Consider the following 19,326-nt stretch of genomic DNA (forward strand, 5'->3'; position numbering starts at 1 on the left):
AGACAACAATATTGAAATTGGGCCAGTAAATAACCCTACAATGGCCTCTAAGTGTTTAAGTGAAAGGAAGAGTCACATGTCTCTCACTTTAAAGCAAAAGCTAGAAATAATTAAACTTAGCAAAGCACATTGAAAGCCAAGCTTCTTATGCCAGTTAGTGAAGTTGTGAATGCAAAGAAAAGCTCTTGAAGGAAATTAAAAGTGCTACTCCAGTGAGCACACAAATCATAAGAAAGCGAAACAGCCTTATTGCTGATAGGGAGAAAAGTTTTAGTTGTCTGGATGGAAGATTGAACCAGCCACAACATTCTCTTCGGCCAAAGCCTAATCCAGAGCAAAGCCCCCAATTCTCTTTGATTCTATGAAGGATGAGAGAGGTGACGAAGCTGCAGAAGAAAGAAATGTCGGGAGAGGTTGACTTCCTGAGGTTTAGGGAAGAAGTCACTCTCCAGAACACACAAGTTCAAGGTGAAGCAGCGAGTGCTGATGTAGACGCTGCAGGAAGCAGCTTCTGAAGCACCTGGTGAAGGTGGCTGCACTAAATAACGGTTTTTCAACAGAGATGAAAGAGACTTATTTGGAAGAAAATGCCATCTAGTCCTGGGTTCAAAGTGTCAAAAAATAAGCTGACTCTCTTGTTATGAGCTAATGTAGCTGGTGACTTTAAATTTTTGAAGCCAAGCCTGATTTACCATTGTAAAAGTGCTAGGGCCCTTAAGAATTACTGTACGTCTACTCTGCCCATGCTCTATAAATGGAATAACAAAGCTTGGATGACAGCACGTGTCTTATCGGCATGGTTTACTGAATATTTTAAACCCACTGTTGAGAACTACTGCTCAGAAAAGATTTATTTCAAAATATTACTGCTCATTGACAAAGCACCTCGTCACCCAAGAGCTCTGAAGGACAGGTACAAGGAGATTACTGTTGTTTTCATGCCTGCTAACATAACCTCCACTGTACAGACTGTGGATCGACTTTCGAGTCTTATTATACATTTGAAATATATTTTGTGGGGCTATTAACTGACATAGTGAGTGATTCCTCTAATGGATCTGGGCAAAGTACACTGCAAACCTGAAAAGGATTCGCCTTCTAGATGCCATTAAGAACATTTGTGATTCATGAAAGTCAAAACATCATTAACAGGAGTTTGGAAGAAGATGATTCCAACTCTCATGGGTGACTTCGAGGAGTTCAAGACTTCAGTAAAGGATGTCACTGCAGATGTGGTGGAAATAACAAGAGAACCAGAATGAGAAGTGCCGCCTGAAGACATGACTGAACTGCTACCATCTCATCATCAACCTTGAATGGATGAGGAGTTACTTCTTATGGATGAGCAAAGAAAGTGATGTCTTGTAATGGAATCTACTCTTGGTGAAGGTGACGAAGCAGTGGCAGGATTTGAGAAGACTGACTCCAATTTTGGAAGTTGTTCTGTGGTGGGTAAAATGCTATCATAGAGCATCACATGCTACAGAGAAATCTTTTGTGACAGAAAGAGCCCATTGACGCAGCAAACTTCATTATTGTCTTATTTTAAGAAATTGCCACCACAAACTTCAGCAACCACCACCTGCATCGGCCGGTAGCAGTGAACATCAAGGCAAGATTCTCCAGTGGCAAAAAGGATTAGCATTTGCTGAAGACTCGGATGATCATTAGCATTTTTAAGTACTAAATTATTTTTAAATTAAAGTATGTATGGGGTTTTTTAAGACATAATGCTATTGTACATGTAACAGACCATAGCATAGTATAAACATAACTTTTATACGCACTGGGAAGCCACAAAATTTGTGTGACATTTTATTACAAAATCTGTTTTATTGTGGTGTTCGGAAATTGCCAAGGTATGCCTGTAGCTCCCTAAAAAAATTATTTCAATATAGCCTCAAGGTAGTCAAATGACTGACTTTTCAAAGCTAAAACTAACATGCCAGATCTGGAATATAAAATACAGCAAATGAAGCAAACTTCTAGAAGGGTGTTACTCATGATATATCCATAACGAAATGAGAAACTGTTCATAATTATTCACTTTACTAAACAAATATGCTGGCTCTACAGTTTTATAAAAAGCAAATCATTAATTAGCTAATGATACTAGTGTGAGGTAATCAGGAATAAATGCAAGTCTAGACATATTCCTGTGCCTTTAAGAAACTACTGTAATTTTGTAATATTCATTGCACTAATTATAGTATATTATCTTATCAACTAGTGCAGTAGAGGGAGCTGATTCTCCTAATTGCTGCTGCTGCCATTAGTCACTGTCGCATTACAGGCGTCAGTGTAATTGCGGAGATGCGCTTATACGACGCAGGCCCCAGCGTGTGCACACTAATCTTCAGCTTTCTGCCCTACCGACTCTCAACTCTTCAGCAGTTCCCCAGTTCCCATTAACCTCTTCAGCAACAGCCTCATCAAGAGAACCCCCGATTTTATAACAATGGATACTGGATTATCTTGCCAATGAAAACCATGCTTCAAAAAGCTAAATGTCTTTGTACAAAAAAAGAATTACGAGACTTAAGAACGCAAATCCAAATCCCAAGTCAGTCTTTCATTTGCTACAATTATTTACAGTCAAGTGAGGCATAAATAATACTTTGAAGGTGTTTCTTTAGGATATTAATACTAGGATTTATCAATTTTATTTATGAATATTGAAAAGACATTTTCTGCTTGAAAAAAGCTAACACACACATACACGCACATACACACACACACAAAACAAAAGAAGTGCTTGACAGAACTTCAAGTATTATTGCTATAGAAATTTAATTACCATTTTTCTGTTCACCACTGAATGCGATAAAATTGTCTTCTTTATTAATTTAACCCCCTTACTGCACCTACTGATAAGATGGAAGCCTAACATAATCCGTGATTTATCTGAGTTTCTAAGCTTTTAGTAAAGAGTTTTATATAACTACTAGAGCTGACCACAAAGGAGATGTCGCTTTTTGATTTACTCCGATTCTAACATTAGTGGGGGAAAGTGATTTCATCTGAAAAGGAAGCGGCTGTCTTCTTTGCCCAAACCTTTTGATGAATAACACTATCAGGAACATCATGGGGTCCTGCTCACCCCATGATCTTACTCTTACAAGAGAAGTTAAATCACGGGAGGGAGGAGAGGGAATGAAAAGAAAGAGCGGGGGGCCGGGCGGGGAGAGATGAATGAGCAAAGACAGTTCCAGATGGGAACTGAAGCCACATAAAGTGTTCTGTAAAACCAAGCAGCCTGTGCACGTGTTTGACTCTGATCCTTCGATAAATCTATTGTAAACCTACTTTCCTAGAAAACACAGTGGAGGTTAAAGCAGCTGCTATATTGAAATTAATTCTACTTTATGTTCTGAGTCCTGCACGAGCTTAGCTGCCTTGTAGTCCGAAAGAACTCTTCACGAAGCCTCTTTATTTTCTTTATGTTCCGTGGTAATCCTATAGGCAAGCATTTTATTTTTGTTTTTATCTTTTCCTTAATTCGATTTCTGGCACAGGATGAACCCGAGTTCACAGGTCATTCGGCAGGGCAGACAGAGTAGCGGAATGAGGTAAATTATTTTACGTACCAGTTTTTGATGATGAACTTCATATCCTGAGTCATGTCGGAATTCTGCATCCATCTTCACTTCAGAGATCTCCTCCGTCTTGATGTTTGTCAACCCAGAACCTGTATTATATCATAATTAAAATATGCAGGACAACCAATTAGTTTTATTCACAAACAGTAGCATTCTAAGACAAAGCCTACCCACAACTTCTTTCTAGGCCTGAAGTTAGAGGAAAATTGATTAATGACTTTCTTCAAGAAAAATGATACCCTACATTTAAATCTGTAGTTATTACCTATTTTAAACAAAAAGAAATGAAAGGGTAAGGAAATCTGAACATAAGGCTTCTGCTGCCTTTAAACACATGCTGTCATTTTTGAAAACGGGGGAAAAGCAGAAGTTAAATGCTGGTTGTGAGGTTGGCAAGGATTTGTTTCTGAAATATGTTGGCTTGGCTTAGCAGCTTATTGTTTGGCCTATTATGTGCCTTTTTCCATGTGCACTCACTACTTCAGAAATAATAGTCAAAGGCTTTAAAAATGAGCATTAATTACCTGGTAGTACAAAACTGCTACTTTGGAGCTTTGTACCAATTACAAATAAACTATGTTCATGTATCTATGCAGTGAAGCATTGTAAAAATTATATAATTTTAGTCAAGTGTTCTAGTTATAGATACAGATTATAATTGGTTCATCTGCTGAATAACGAGCTACAGTACATAATTTTTAAAAGGCTTCTTTGGGACTAACAGAATTTATAAACCTACAAACTCCTCTATAAATTGCGATATGATTCTTAACACTCATTGTTCTGATGAATTTCATTATTCAAATAATAATTCGAAGCTTAAAAACAAAAATGCAAAGTCATTTAAAAAACAAAAGCATTAAGTAGAAAGTATAAATGTCAGTGTCTATGCTGTAACATTTAATTATCAAAAATCAGAATCCTGGGATGAAAAGGGCTTTTGAAGTCACCTCCTCAACAGTGTTCCCACCCAGGAGCAGATTGTCAGCTCCTGTTTGAACACCGAGGAATGTGTCAATTTCTCTCCAATTTTTTGAAAGATTTGCCTACCAGAATGGCCTTTTTTACATGAAGCCAGAATCAGTTTCCCCGTCCCTTGAGCCTGGTTCAACACAGAGCAAGCCTAATCCCCCCGTCCACATTAGAGCCTTGAACCGGTACCAGATCCCTAAGGAGAGGCATGTCTCTGTGGGTTCTTGTCTTACTGGGGCTACACATTCCCAATTCCTTCAGCTCCCAGGGGAATTTGCTTCTTGCTCTTGGCCTAATCACTCTTTCAATATTGTCTATGAGATGCTTGTCACACATCTTGTCACATATCTTGCTGACACTGAAAAGCACAATGTCCATAGCATATGATGTGCCAGTCTAACAGCACAGCCTATACAAGAAGGTAAAGGCAATCTGACAAAACCTAGGAAATCCATGCTGGCTGTGACATAGCACCATTTCCTCATCCAACTGTTCAAAAAGCTTCCACTTGATAACCTATTTGAAAAGAGACTCACGATCAATGTCAATCTATACCTGGCTTATAGATTGTGAAGCTGTGTCTTCTCTCCTTTTTACTACTCAGAACTTCATTTTCCTATCCCTACCTTCCTAGCTTTCCACAAAGACCACAGGCAATGGTTCTATTTTATCTTCAAGTTCTCTTAGCCTGCAATTGGTCTGGGCCTTAAGAGTTTGGACGTGGGTAGCAAGATGTTATGGTTTAAAATATATCCACAAATTTGCTGATACTCCTTCCTTCAAGAGGTGGAACTTAATTTCCTTCCCTTGAGGGTGGTTGGGATATAGTGATTTGCTCTAGTGAATAGGGTGTGGTAGAGGTGATGGTGTATGACTTCTGAGACTAGGCCATAAAAGGCACTAAAGCTTCCTTCTTTATCTCTTTCCTGGACCTCCTGATGCAGGGATGCAAGATACCATGCAGGGACTCAAGCAGCCTTACAGAGTTCACATGGTAAGGTACTGAGGTCTCCTAATAATAGCCACATGAGACAGCCATTTTGGCAATAGACCCACAAGCCCCAAGCAAACCTTCAGATGACTTCGGCTCAGGCAATGTCTTAACTGAAACCACACGAGAGACCCCGTGCCAGAACCATCCAGCTAAATCACACCCCAAATCCTGTTCTATAAAAACTATAAGAAACTAATGCTTGTTGTTTTAAGCTGATAAATTCTGGGGTTATTTGCTAAACAGCAATAGGTAACTAATGGTCTAGGGCTTTGTTTTCTCATGTTGATCTTTTTTTTTTTGAGATGGGAGTATTGCTCTTGTTGCCCAGGCTGGAGTGCAATGGTGCGATCTCAGCTCACTGCAACCTCTGCCCCCGAGTTTAAGCAATTCTCCTGCCTCAGGCACCACACTCGTCTAATTTTTTTGTATTTTTAGTAGAGACTGGGTTTCTCCATATTGATCAGGCTGGTCTTGAACTCCCAATGGCAGGTGATCTGCCCACCTCAGCCTCCCAAAGTGCTGGGATTACAGGCGTGAGCCACCCCGCCCGGTCTATGTTGATCTAGCTTGGGCTTTAATCTCCTTTCATCAGAAGTTCATTCTCTTTAATAAAGACATAAAAGGCACAATGAAAGTGGGACAGTTTTCCTTTCTCATCTCTTTAACTCTGGTCCCTTCAATGACCCAACCCTCAATCCCCAACTCCTTACCAAGAGACCCATAGAACTGTCTCTTATTTTCTTACTTTAATATTGTAAGTATTTTTTGCAAGTTTCAACTTATTCTGCTGAAACTAACCTTTCTGACACTTATTTTTATAGGGTAGTGATGCTAAAACTCTTTTAATTCTCACTGGTTGTATATTTTTATCTTTCTATGGCCCTTTTAAATCTGAGACCTTGTATAAGCACAGTAATTTCTTTACAGCTCACTTCTTTTCTGTTATTAAGATCTGGCAATTTGCCAGGTGTGGTGGCTGAGGCCTGTAATCCCAGGACTTTGGGAGGCCGAGCTGGGCGGATCACTTGAGGTCAGGAGTTTCAGACCAGCCTAGCCACCATGGTGAAACCCTGTCTACTAAAAATACAAAAAAAATTAGCCAGGCGAGGTGGCTATACACCTGTAATCCCAGCTGCTCCGAGGCTGAGGCAAGAGAAACGCTTCAACCCAGGAGGTGGAGGTTGCAGTGAGCTGCGATCGCACCACTGCACTCCAGCCTGGGTGACAAAACAAGACTCTGTCTCAAAAAAAAAAAAAAAAAATCTGGCAACGCAATAGGTTAGAAATGGATTTCTGAGATTTGGATTTCTGAGATTTTTAAGAAAATTTCTTTGAATAGTGTTCCCTTTTAGATTTGGGGGCCAAATATTTATACTGAAAAAAGTAAAGAATGGCTTTTGGCCAGGTGCAGTGGCTCATGCCTGTAATCACAGCCATTTGGGAGGCTCAGGCGTTTGGGACCAGCCTGGTCAACATGGTGAAACCACATCTCTACTAAAAATACAAAAATGAACCAGGTGTGGTGGCATATGTCTGTAATCCCAGCTGCATGGGGGGCTGTGGTGGGAAGATGGCTTGAGCCCAGAAGTGGAGGCTGCAGTGAGCCGAGATCATGCCACTGTACACCAGCCTGGAAACAGAGACAGACTCTGTCTCAAAAGAACAAAAACAAGAGCTCTCCACTAAAAATTTTAAAAGCCTACACTATTTTTGAAATGATACTGTGAATACTTTTGGAGGTCAAAAAAAAAAATTTCAATTCATATTATCAAGTCAGCATGACATATAAATTAATGTTTACAGCTCAATAGTTTAAGAGGCTCTTAGCAGAGAGAGCTCTTGCTAAAATAGTTCATTTCTGTTTAGCATGAATAAAAGTCTTCATTCAGTGGAGACTTTCTACATTAAGAACATCTTACTAAAAAAGAAAGAAATCAACAAGCTCACACATAGGGAAATATTAATAATAAGGTGATACTACATGTAATAAAATGTGATTAGTTTTAAATAAATGGCAGGGACTGGCGGGGTGTTTTGCCTGAGGTCAGGAGTTTGAGACCCGCCTGGCCAAAATGGTAAAAGCCCATCTCTACTAAAAAATACAAAAATTAGTCAGGCATGGTGGCAGTCGCCTGTAATCCCATCTACTTGGGAGTCTGAGGCAGGAGAATTGCTTGAACCCAGGAGGCGGAGGTTGTAGTGAGCTGAGATAGCGCCACTGCACTCCAGCCTGGGCGACAAGAGCAAGATTTCATCTAAAAAAAAAGGAATAAACCTTAAAATAAATAAATAAATGGCAGGAATCTTGATTTCAGGTTAAGAGGTCTTTCCTGAGTTGTGCTGACTTCACCCTAAGCCCTGGTGACTCCCTTAAGTCATGATGAGTAGACAGAGCCTGTTGTTCATGTGTGGGCTGAGGGAGGTATGCTCTTCATGATACCTCCTGGATGGCTTGGGGTCAAGGACCTGGCTTCCCTTTATTTGGACTGGAGAAGGGTGGTAACACATTGTAATAGAAAGGGCAGCTTTCTACCCTATGTGAAGAGCTTACTAATGTATTTTTTAAAAAATTCTGGTCAAACTGTATAATTAGTCCTCTAGAGTCTATTTTTCTTTGGAAAAAGCCAGAAGAGGAGGAGCTATAATGGCTCTAGGCCCCGAAATCACCACTGTTATTACTGTAGTCTGTACTTGACATTGGATCCTGGCAGTTACCATATTCTGGCTTTTTAGATATGAAAGTTAAGGAGAAGCCATTTTCCTCAGTCATGATTATGAAGCACTGGGTGGGAGGAAAACAAAAACCTTTTTTTAACTTGCTTCTGAGAGACAACAGTGATTATTCAAAAATAATGCCTCTACTTGAATGACATGACAGTCTTGGGGAGGGTTTCTAAGTTTGGAAAGGCTAAAGATAGTTCGCCACATTAGACTCAAGTGTGTGGTCTCCAAAATGTGATGAAGAAGAACCAAAACGATGCTACAAATGTTTGATAAACTCACTAGAAGCACAAAAACATAGAGCACAAGCATACCTTAATACACGTGCAGTAAACACCGCTATTCATAGACAAATCTTAACTAGAACCTTCCTCACTTCATCTCTGAGCATTCTTTCTCAACTCTAGGCATCTTACTGGGCAAGCCAAGCCTATGCTGTGTATGAAAGGACGCTTGGCCTAGGCCACCCTCTCCTCTGAAGAGAATTGTTCCCTTCTTCTTGACCAATCCAGGTGCCTCAAATCTTTCATAACCTCTCTGGAGGCTCATCTCCAGCAAGATCTCTATTAACACACTCCTGGGTTAGTACTCCATCTGTTCACACCACAGAACTTGCTTGTTGGCACTTACGTCGCTTTGTATTTCTTTGTCCTCCAAATTCCATCTCGTGTTTCCAAATATGCAAAATTCCTTCTATTATACTTCTAGCTCCTGAGAGCAGGGACCCTGCTATTTAATTTCTTTCAACCCTAGAAAGAATTTAGTGCATTGGTGGGGCGTGGTGGCTCACGCCTGTAATCCCAGCACTTTTGGAGGCCAAGGTGAGTGGATCACCTGAGGGCTGGAGTTCGAGACCAGACTGACCAATGTGGAGAAACCATGTCTCTACTAAAAAATACAAAAGATTAGCCGGGCATGGTGGCGCATGTCTGTAATCCCAGCTACTCAGGAGGCTGAGGCAGGAGAATCGCTTGAACCCGGGAGGCAGAGGTTGCAGTGAGCTGAGATCGCGCCATTGCACTCCAGCCTGGGCAATAAAAGCGAAACTCTGTCTCAAAAAAAAAAAAAAGAAAGAAAGAATTTAGTGCTGCTCTTTGTGAAATCTCCAAGTGACATAACATTCTTACTGTTATGAGAAAGATTTTGGATGGTTTTCTCCCACCTGTATAATATCATTAACTATGCTCTAGTTCTTCCTTTAAAACATATGGTTTTTGTTTGACGATGTTTTATAGTGTCCTTTTTATGTTAGATTTAGATTAAAAAAATTTTTTTTAAAGAATAGGCTAGGCATTGTGGCTCATGCCTGTAATCCCAGCACCCTGGGAGGCTGAGGTGGATCATCTGAGGTCAGCAGTTCGAGACTAGCCTGACCAACATGGTGAAATTCCATTTCTACTGAAAATACAAAAAAATTAGCTGGGTGTGGTGGCGTGTGCCTATAGTCCCAGCTACTTGAAAGGCTGAGGCACAAGAATTGCTTGAACCCTGGAGGTGGAGGTTGCAGTGTGTCAAGAGCATGCCACTCCACTCCAACCAGGGCGACAGAGTGAGACTCTGGCTCAAAAAAGAAAGAAAAATTTTTTTTAAAAGAAAAAAACATTGACTGGTAGTGTTACGCTTTCCTTGATATTTCAACAGTAACATATAGGCTCTGCTGGCCCAATGTAGAAATTTGATAAAATTGAATGAGTCGAATGAGTGCTTTCTAAGTTACATTCTATGCTTGTAGATGAAAAGCAAGTCTTTTAAAAATAAAGTGAGACACATCACGAAGAAAGTCTCAAGGCAAATGATCAACCTGAGCCAGCTGTGGTTTCAACCAGAACTCAACTGACCCTCAGCCCGAGGCCTTACAAGTTGGCTGAACAGAACAGGAATGTCAACTTTTAGCCCCTTGAGATTCCCTTACATGACACTGACAATAAGGAGGACATTAGAAGAAGTGAAACTGTCTCTGACTCACTATAATTTAAGTTCCCCTTAAAAACCAGAAATTCATAAACTCAACGAGACCAGCTGTCAAGATGTGTCACGCTACCATCTCTGCTGCCACTGTTAATCACAGCATAAAGGCATGAAGATGCCACAAGACAGACTGAGTCTTCAGTGACCGTGCTTGGAGGCAGTCAGGGCTCGAGCCTGTGATGGAAGTAAGAGAGACAGGGCCTCCTCCTGGCTCTGCTGCTGACTGTATCTGAACCAGGCAGCAAAGGCTGACCTCATGTATTAATATCTTCAAAGAAGGTTAATTCCCTGTTCTTTGACTATTGCATGGGAATGAGGATAAAGAAGAAAATAAATATGGGAAGGTATGTTTTATTAGCGATTAAAATCTCCCTGGAATATACAGATCTGTCAATTCAATAACTTCCTTCCTCTTTCTGATTCACTGAAAGCACTGGCTAGTATCAGTTGGGTGAGGTTCTTCACAGAGTAGAAACAGGCATGTATATGCTTCTGTTATGCTATGACATTATTCATAGAATAAGAATGTGTTTCTTCTTAATGCTTGTGAAACTGTAAAAAATGAAGTGTCTATTTCAGTGTTAATGGGATTTTTAAGTAATATAAAAAATAAAGGGCTTATATGCAAAATTATGCGTACACATCTGTTGTGTTACTGTAGCCACTCATTGAGAATAAGTACACACAACCCACAAAAAGAGAAGATGTATTTTTGGCATTGGAGAGATACCAATGCTGGTATTTTCAGGAAATCATGTCTACTTCAGTAACTGATTGAAGTTTGAGCCCGATTTAGTTAGAAAAGGACCCATCTGGATGCCAAACGATAAAGAAGAGAGGCTCACGTTGGTAACTAAGCCATCACCTGATCATACAACTGTCTGGGCTTCTGTTTTTAAGGATAGGCTCTATATATTGTTTCTTTTCTTTTTTTTTTTTTTTGTTTTTTTTTAGGGAAAAAGAAAACAACCCCAAATTTGGAAGGGCTCTCTTTTAGGTTTCAAAAGGAAAGCTCAGACACAAAAAACAGATCACTTCACTTGGAACTTGGGAAATGAAGAATAAGGAAAAGTCAAGGGGAATTTTAAAAAGTTTGGTTTCTGAGGTCACTTCAAATTTTAATCTGCAGTAAGTACAATTGAGCGAGGGTTAAAATGCAGAAAGGAGATGACATCTGCTCGAGTGAAGCACAAGATGCGGAGAAGCAGAAGTCAAGCGGGTCCAGTACCTGGTCGAGTGGTCAGTCCTCGGTCAGCAGCAGGGCGGGCGTCGACAGGCTCGACTGGGCGCAGGAAGCAAGAGCCACAGAAAGCAAACAAGACAAATCAAGATGGTAAGTCATGGCTCCCGAACACAGTAGAGCAGGGCAAAAAGCATATGCAATAAACAAGTTACAAAAAAGGAGCAGCCAGAAAAGAACCACAGTGAGTTAATCCCGAGCATCAAGGACCAGGAGGGGCACCACTTCAAAACAGCTTATCGCTATTGATGTGCTGGTCCTGCTCCTCAGTTTTCTAATAAAAGCCCTCACCAGGATACACAGCAACATCAAAGAAGAGAGGATAGGGAGGGTGGATTTTCCTCTGAGCTACTTTAGAGATAGTTTCTTGGCTTTTAATTAGAAATAAAATACATAATTCCCAGAAAACCTTAAAGATACTTCCTTTTACAACTGTCCAATCTTATCTTATTTTACAGTTAATTAACTATAAAAGGACTCTGTCAAATTTCCAGGGGAAGTGCAAATATGACTTTATCAGGAGAGCAAGTTTTACCACATAATCTGCCATTCAGCAAATCAAATTTGTCCTTGGGATAAGGGTAGAAGAGGGAACCACAGTCTGTCTTTCTCTGTCTTTTTCAGAAAGGCTGGTTTCCATTGGACAGATGATAAATAGCTGAAACATGAGGACACTTCATCGTATATTTGCCATTGTTCACAATTTTTCCTTTGTATGTGTTCTGGGTCTGACCCAAAGAAAGCAGTGTGGACAGCACGACATTCCTCACCATCGTCTGACATTTCCGAACCACTTCTGATGCTCAGAACATATTTCCTTGTTTTACACTGGTGTCTGAAGAAACGAGGAATGGAGACAGAAGTGAAACTTTTAGGGTTAATAAATGGTCACAGGGCAATGAAGCCATGGGGCAGAGGTGCAGGGGGAAGCCCTTTTGGTAAGGTGGCAAGTGTAAAGGTAAGAAGGTAAGACAAAGCGAGCACAGCTGCTGAGAGAGAGACGGTGTGCTCGATGAGATGGCTTCTGACAATTTCAATAAAACCATCCAGCCTACTGACGCACACGGGCCACGCATTCAGAGGTGGGATTCTCAGTCCAAATCGATTTTGGATGCCACACGTTAACAGAAACAGTGAGGGAGAAAAAAGGGGCAGTGAGCCAAGTATCCAAAATATAAGCAAATATTTCTGGGACACTAGGACACTTGGATGAAATAAAAAAGAAAAGTGGTTTGGTCCTTTCTCATGTAGAAACTGGCAGCATGGTGGAGTCAGAAGGAGGCGGAGGCATCTAATCCCAGGCCTGGGCCCAGCATTTACAACGTCCATGATGTTGGGCAAGTGCCCACTTCTGTGGCTGTTTCTCCATATGGAAACAGAAATGTTCACATCTGCATCTTCTAATTATAGTGAGGAACAAATAACCTTTAAAGCCTGTTTCTGACACTACCAAATACTACAGAAGTGCACCGATTAAATATCCTATTATTAAATATTCCACAGTAACTACTGATGTGAGAATGCGTATTCTTTAGGACTCTGCTAGTGCATTAGAGGAAGACACATGTCACTTCCTTCTGCAACTCCTAAATACATTTTGACAATGAAGTTGGGTTTTTCTGTATTTCATCTTTTTTCCTATTTGCAACAATCTGTAATGAGTGACTGTATTACTCCTTGTAAAAATGCAGTTAGTTGAAAGGTCATTGTGCTTTTTGAGAATTTCCTGATGACGAGGGAACCAACTGGTGCTTCGACTGCAGTTAAGAACACACCAAACCACAAGCTCGAGCGCAAGCACACACCTTGAAGTGGTGGTGAGCACACACATCAATAGTTACATTATTAGAAAATGTCTATGCAACTCAGGGGGAAGTGAGTGTACGTGTGGTTTAAACGTAGGCTGAAGAGCTGGTAGTCCCAGGGCCACTGTTAATGTCACTACTTATTTTCTCTGTGATCTGGGGCAAATCACATTCTTTCTGAACTTCAGTTGTGTCACAAAGTAAATGGTTTTTCCAGGGTTCAAATATGTATACTTATATGAAATAAACGTACAAATGATATCGCCGTATCATTTTTCTGCCTCCCCCCGGCCCTTTTTCAAAAATAGATATGTATTATTTAAAAACAGTAATAGGGCCGGGCGCGGTGGCTCAAGCCTGTAATACCAGCACTTTGGGAGGCTGAGGCAGGTGGATCACGAGGTCAAGAGATCGAGACCATCCTGGTCAACATGGTGAAATCCCGTCTTTACTAAAAATACAAAAAATTAGCTGGGCATGGTGGCGCGTGCCTGTAATCCCAGCTACTCAGGAGGCTGAGGCAGGAGTATTGCCTGAACCCAGGAGGCGGAGGTTGCGGTGAGCCGAGATCGCACCATTGCACTCCAGCCTGGGTAACAAGAGCGAAACTCCAACTCAAAAAAATAAATAAATAAAAACAGTAATAAAACTTTTCTTATTTTTTAGGAAGATTAAACAAAACTAGTTTCAGTGACTTAAACCCTAGTCTGCTTTATAAGATTGAAGCTGATTTAGTATAAATAAATGCTCAAAAAATAAGTAGCTCAGGGAGCAGACATTAAAAAACAGTTCTTTTTTAAAAGGCAATTATAACATCATTGCCCCCCCCAAAAAGCCACACACCCCCACAAAATGAAGTAGCGTATTATTTCCCAATCCATTGCAAACACTTTTCCATTTGTCCAGTGGACCTTTACTTAATCAGAAAGTAACTTCGTCAATGAAGTGTCAAAAACATTTTCCATTGGCTGTTTAGTAATTTAAAAACAAGAAATAGATGATCCTATCTTGAACTTTTAATAGAGTTAAAATTAAATGTAAGCAGAAATGAGTTATTCCCTTGCTCTCAGCAGCTTTGAATCAAATCCTTTGCTATAAGAGGAGAGAAACAGAATGGTCAGACCTCTGGGATTTCTGAGTTTGTTACTTCTGGTGTTCTTTGTAATAAACCTCAACTATTAACAGTGCTGCCTTATATCAGCTCTGTACCAGGCCCAAGGTAATGAGGACTCAGCAGAGTACCAGTTTTATATATAGATAAGAGGCCTGACAAGAACTGCTTTGTAAGTTTAATGAAATATTAATTTAATCTAAATTTCAACATTTAAATTGGCTTTCTCATTGCCTCTATAAAGCTAATTAAAAATACACTAGAAGGCAACTTCACTTTGCAATACATCCATAAAGGCTTATAAGACCTGCTGTGTCTCTTTAAAAATATTACAGTATTTTATCTACATATTATATCTATGTATTATTTACAAAGAGGCAGACTGTTGGCCACAGAGTTCCTGGTGGTCACTGCAGGCTACGTGTGTCTTGGTGCTGCCCTTCTCAGGCAGTCAGGAAAAAGCAGAACGAACACAAATGTCATTAACACTAGTGCTTCCAGCCACATCATTTCACCACCTGCGAGCACATTTCTGTAACAACAGCTTCATTTCAGTTTAGCCAGTCATTTAGGTTTTGTGGATGTGAAAACCAAAGAATAAACATTTCTTGAGGCAAACTGAAGCTATTCAAGAGTATGTCATACTGGAAAACTGTGTTTGTGATATGCTCATTTTCTCAATGTAAATTTAAAAAATGGGCATCAGATCCTCCTCTGGATTTTGCTGATTGTTCTTGAGAAAAACAACAAATTTTTGGTAAGCATTTGAAACTATGATAATAAGGACTGCATGAAGAATGAAAGGAAATCCTTTGAGAAGTTTAGATATTTTCAGTAGCTCTGCGTGTGTGTGCACCTCTGTAAAAAGAAAGACAAGTTTCTGGGGACAGGTGGGAGACAACATGAGAAGAGAGATGGCTTTAGGACTGTATCTCATTATGTGGCTTATTATATTCATTATTTTAAGGATACATTGTTCAGGTCATACAGTGATTCATCTTGAGTCAGGCTGATAAAAGTCTCTCTAAGATCCTGGTTCCATTAAAAAAAAAAAAAAAAAAAAGAGCTACCACTGAACATTTACTATGTTCCAGGAATTTTGCTAAGAGCTTTTTTTATGCCTTCTCATTTAATCCTCATACTATATCCCTGAGGAACTGTTATCAACCTTATTTTACAGACAAGGAAAGAGCCAGAGAGGTTAAGTAACTTGCTCATAAGCACACAGCAGAGCTGGAATTTAAAGTCAGGCCTGTATCATTCAGGAGTTCAGGAGTGTGGGGTAGTATTTAATATCCTATGAGATGGTGGAGAATGTGGAATTGTTTTTGATCGTCACTAAGACAGGTGAGGAGGGAGGACCCTGTTGGCTTTTGGTGGTTGGGGAACAGAAATGTCAGATGCCATGTGCAGGGAAATCCCAGTAAGGACAAATTGCCCTGCATTCTACCTGGTTTGGTCACTTCCCAGTGGACATACAGGTGTTTACAAAAATGTGAATCCAGAACCTAACTCAATTTTCAATGTAAAACACAAACCATCTTGGCAGTTTTTAATTTGAAAATTCCTATCATAAGCATTTCTCCTATACACCCAAATCACTGAAACAGCGCTCTGAATCAGCTTGCATCCAGCTTTGTCACATCCATACAGGGGCAAACATCTGACTACGCCATTGTCTCCACTTGTCATCAGGCCTGTGTAGTTGCATGTCGAAAGATGTATTACCAATTATGTCCATTATACTGATTTTTCTCCCCAAATGTTGGCCGTCAATTTTATTTAAAAATTAATTTTGAAGAGGCTTTTCAAATTGATTGCTTTAAAAGGAGTGTCAGGACTGATAATGAAGAGTACCACAACTCAAGACCGACACTGCAAGTACTACTGCCTCCCAATATCGTTATGCAAGATTTCACTGTTCAAACAGAATCCTGATTTAACGAGAATATCAGCTCTTTTCATGAGGCCTAGGCAACGTAATAGCTGCACGTTTGTCAAGCATCCAGAAATACTTAATCAAGGTCTTTGCTTAAATGGACATCCTGGCAATACCCAAGGGTTTCAGTGTATGTGTGTGTGTGTACACGCACGTGTGCACATACACACTGTCTCCTAGGGCTCTGCTGTTAGTAAAAGAGCAAATTTAGTGTGCATTCAATTTACAAAATGAGATTGGACATTTTTCACTAAAAATTCTCATCAGAGACTGAATAAAGAGGACTTTCAATGACCAAAATATATCCACCTGCAAAAAAAAAAAAATGACACAATCAGGCTGGGCGTGGTGGCTTGCACCTATAATCCTAGCACTTTGGGAGGCCGAGGTGCATGGACTGCCTGAGCTCAGGAGTTTGAGACCAGGCTGGGCAACACAGTGAAACCCCATTTCTACTAAACAATACAAAAAATTAGCTAGGTGTGGCAGCGTGTGCCTGTAGTCACAGCTATTCCAGAGGCTGAGGCAGGAGAATGGCTTGAACCTGGGAGGTGGAAGTTGCAGTGAGCCGAGATCACGTCACTGCACTCCAGCCTGCTTGAGAGAGCAAGACTCTGTCTCTCAAAAAAACAAAACAAAACAAAAGAACCTGACACAATCAGCACTCTAGTAATAATAGGGCAGTTATCCAGGTCTTTGATAATGAGCTGTCACTAAAATTCTTTCTTCTATGTGATTCAGAATTATTTTCATTAATGGTAGAGTTTTAATTATTTTTTTTACATCATCAGTAACATTGTTGTTTGCATCTGCTATTACTACAAGGTGCTCTACAAATTTGGGGTGATGACTCACATTGTGAAAATAGTCTATATATTTTCTGTAAGGGTTCTTTATAAAAAAATCTTGCCCAGTGCACTTAAGGTCTAATATGATAATGATTCGGATTTAGTCTGAGGAGAGTACTACTTGCATTTTATAAGGCATATTATAAATATGAAACCTCATATTTGTTGCTTTAATAAAGAAAATTAGGTAAAATCCTGCTGTGTTCTTGAAAAGCATGTTATTCACATCTAGAAATCAAGGTGTTTGTGTGTTAATAATTTTAATTAATTAATTAATTAATTTTATTTGAGACCGAGTTTCGCTCTTGTTACCCACAATGGAGTGGGTCAAAACAACAACAACAACAAAACACAATGAGGGTTCAGGCAATTCTCCTGCCTCAGCCTCCTGAGTAGCTGGGATTGCAGGCACGCGCCACCGTGCCCAGCTAATTTTTTGTATTTTTAGTTGAGACGGGGTTTCACTGTGTTGACCAGGATGGTCTTGATCTCTTGACCCTGTGATCCACCCACCTTGGCCTCCCAAAGTGCTGGGATTATAGGCGTGAGCCACCGCGCCCGGCCCCAATAATTTTATATTTCTGAACATGTAGTGAAAGGAAGAGAAAGATGCTCTCGCCTAGACAGATATTTCTGCTAAGAAATCCCTATAAAAACGTATGCCGTCTACTGCACAAATGTGTTGACAGAGAAGAATCTTAACTTCTCTGAGCTATCAAATGAAAACAGCATTTAGAGCAATGTGCTCCTTAATTTTGGCAGCTGCCTTAAATTTAATTTTCTAAACACAAATTAGGTCTTAAGCAAAATCAAATTTTATTTATATGTAGTTCTCTATCTTTGCCGTTTACATTTAATTCAATTTGAAATTTCATGTACAAATAAGTAGCCAACGAAGACTGCTTTGGTGCCTGTCGAATCTCCATCTCTGCAAGTCCTATCAAAATTCCTCTCTGCTGGTAAACTGTAATTTCCCTCATTTCCCTACTTATCTGCTTTCTGGGAAGGTGGTATTCTAGGTCATTATGTCATAAAGCACAAGTTGAATTTTGTGCTTCCATTCCAGAGGGAACAATATACCTCACAGTTAAAAAACATTTCTAAAAAATTCCTACCAAAGTCATCAATTAACAGCTGAGTCTCCTAGTACCTCCATTTCCTCATTTGAAAAAAGTCATAAAAGTAATAGATGACATACAGGACACGCTCTTTATGTATCTGCTTTTATTGTTATATAATGTATCATTTTATATGAAGAAGAGGAACTGGAAAATAAAAATTAGAAGAATGTTATTGCCACACATTTTCCATGTGAAGAACCGCCTTTTCAATAATACACCGTGGCTCCCCTTAGTGCAGGAGTTTTCGCTCGAAGGACAGTATTCCCTAGAATGCAGACCTGGACATTTCAGAAACAAGAGGCCCTATACTCGCAAATGTGACGTAGAGCATTACCATTCTGTTTTACCACCTACATAGTGGGCTGTTATCTTTTCTAACAGTTGGCAGGTTACTTGCTTTGCAGCATAAAAAATATAAAGAATAATTTACGCAGATACAATACTATTTTAATGACATAGTAACTCCTAAGATTTACTTTTTAAAGGAAAATTGAAATGAAAATACATCAAAAAAAATTCACCATTCAAGAACATACAAAAGACAACTCTCTCTCTTGCACACACGTATGTATGTCTACATATATCTGCCAGAACGCTCTTGCTGGTTCATGGGACTCTTACCTTCGTTTTCTGTGTTGGCTGGCACTGAGTCAGCCCCGAAAGAGTGCCACGGCTGGAGATCATCCAGGCTGAACTCCCCATTCACAGGAAGAAGCTCCACAGTGGTTTTCGTTTCGGTCAAAGATGGCATGAGGGCATCGTTTCCGTAACTGATCCTTGGTTCACTAATCATGTTGGCCAAGACGTCATCTGAATAGTTTTGCTCTTTCTGAAGCAGCTCATCTAAAACAAACAAAACCATTTCTCTGGTGAGTAACAACCACCACAGCAGCAGCAGGAGCTACCATTTACTTTCCACCAGGCATGACTTCAACTGCTTTCACATGCATGATCTCGTTTAGAGCCACGGTGTAGGTACCATTATCATCTCCCTTTGACAGATGTGAA

The 19,326-nt window shown here is 40.0% G+C and overlaps 1 protein-coding gene across 18 annotated transcripts in view; it reads right to left on the bottom strand.

Moving 5' to 3' along the window:
- The window catches only part of APP (amyloid beta precursor protein), a 280,730-nt gene that overhangs the window by 13,668 nt on the left and 247,736 nt on the right, over positions 1-19,326 (bottom strand). For 12 of the 18 annotated variants that reach the window (XM_078358835.1, XM_078358826.1, XM_078358833.1 and 9 more), the window contains 3 exons: positions 18,940-19,161; positions 11,483-11,536; positions 3,588-3,688 (listed from right to left, as the gene is read on the bottom strand). In XM_078358835.1, coding sequence (XP_078214961.1) covers positions 3,588-3,688; positions 11,483-11,536; positions 18,940-19,161 — 377 coding nt within the window. The remainder of the gene's footprint in view (positions 1-3,587; positions 3,689-11,482; positions 11,537-18,939; positions 19,162-19,326) is intronic. The other 6 variants (XM_078358832.1, XM_008986527.6, XM_008986525.6 and 3 more) reach the window with 1 other exon arrangement.

The sequence above is a fragment of the Callithrix jacchus genome, chromosome 21 (genome assembly GCF_049354715.1).
Source record: "Callithrix jacchus isolate 240 chromosome 21, calJac240_pri, whole genome shotgun sequence".
Classification (NCBI taxonomy): Eukaryota; Metazoa; Chordata; class Mammalia; order Primates; family Cebidae; genus Callithrix; species Callithrix jacchus.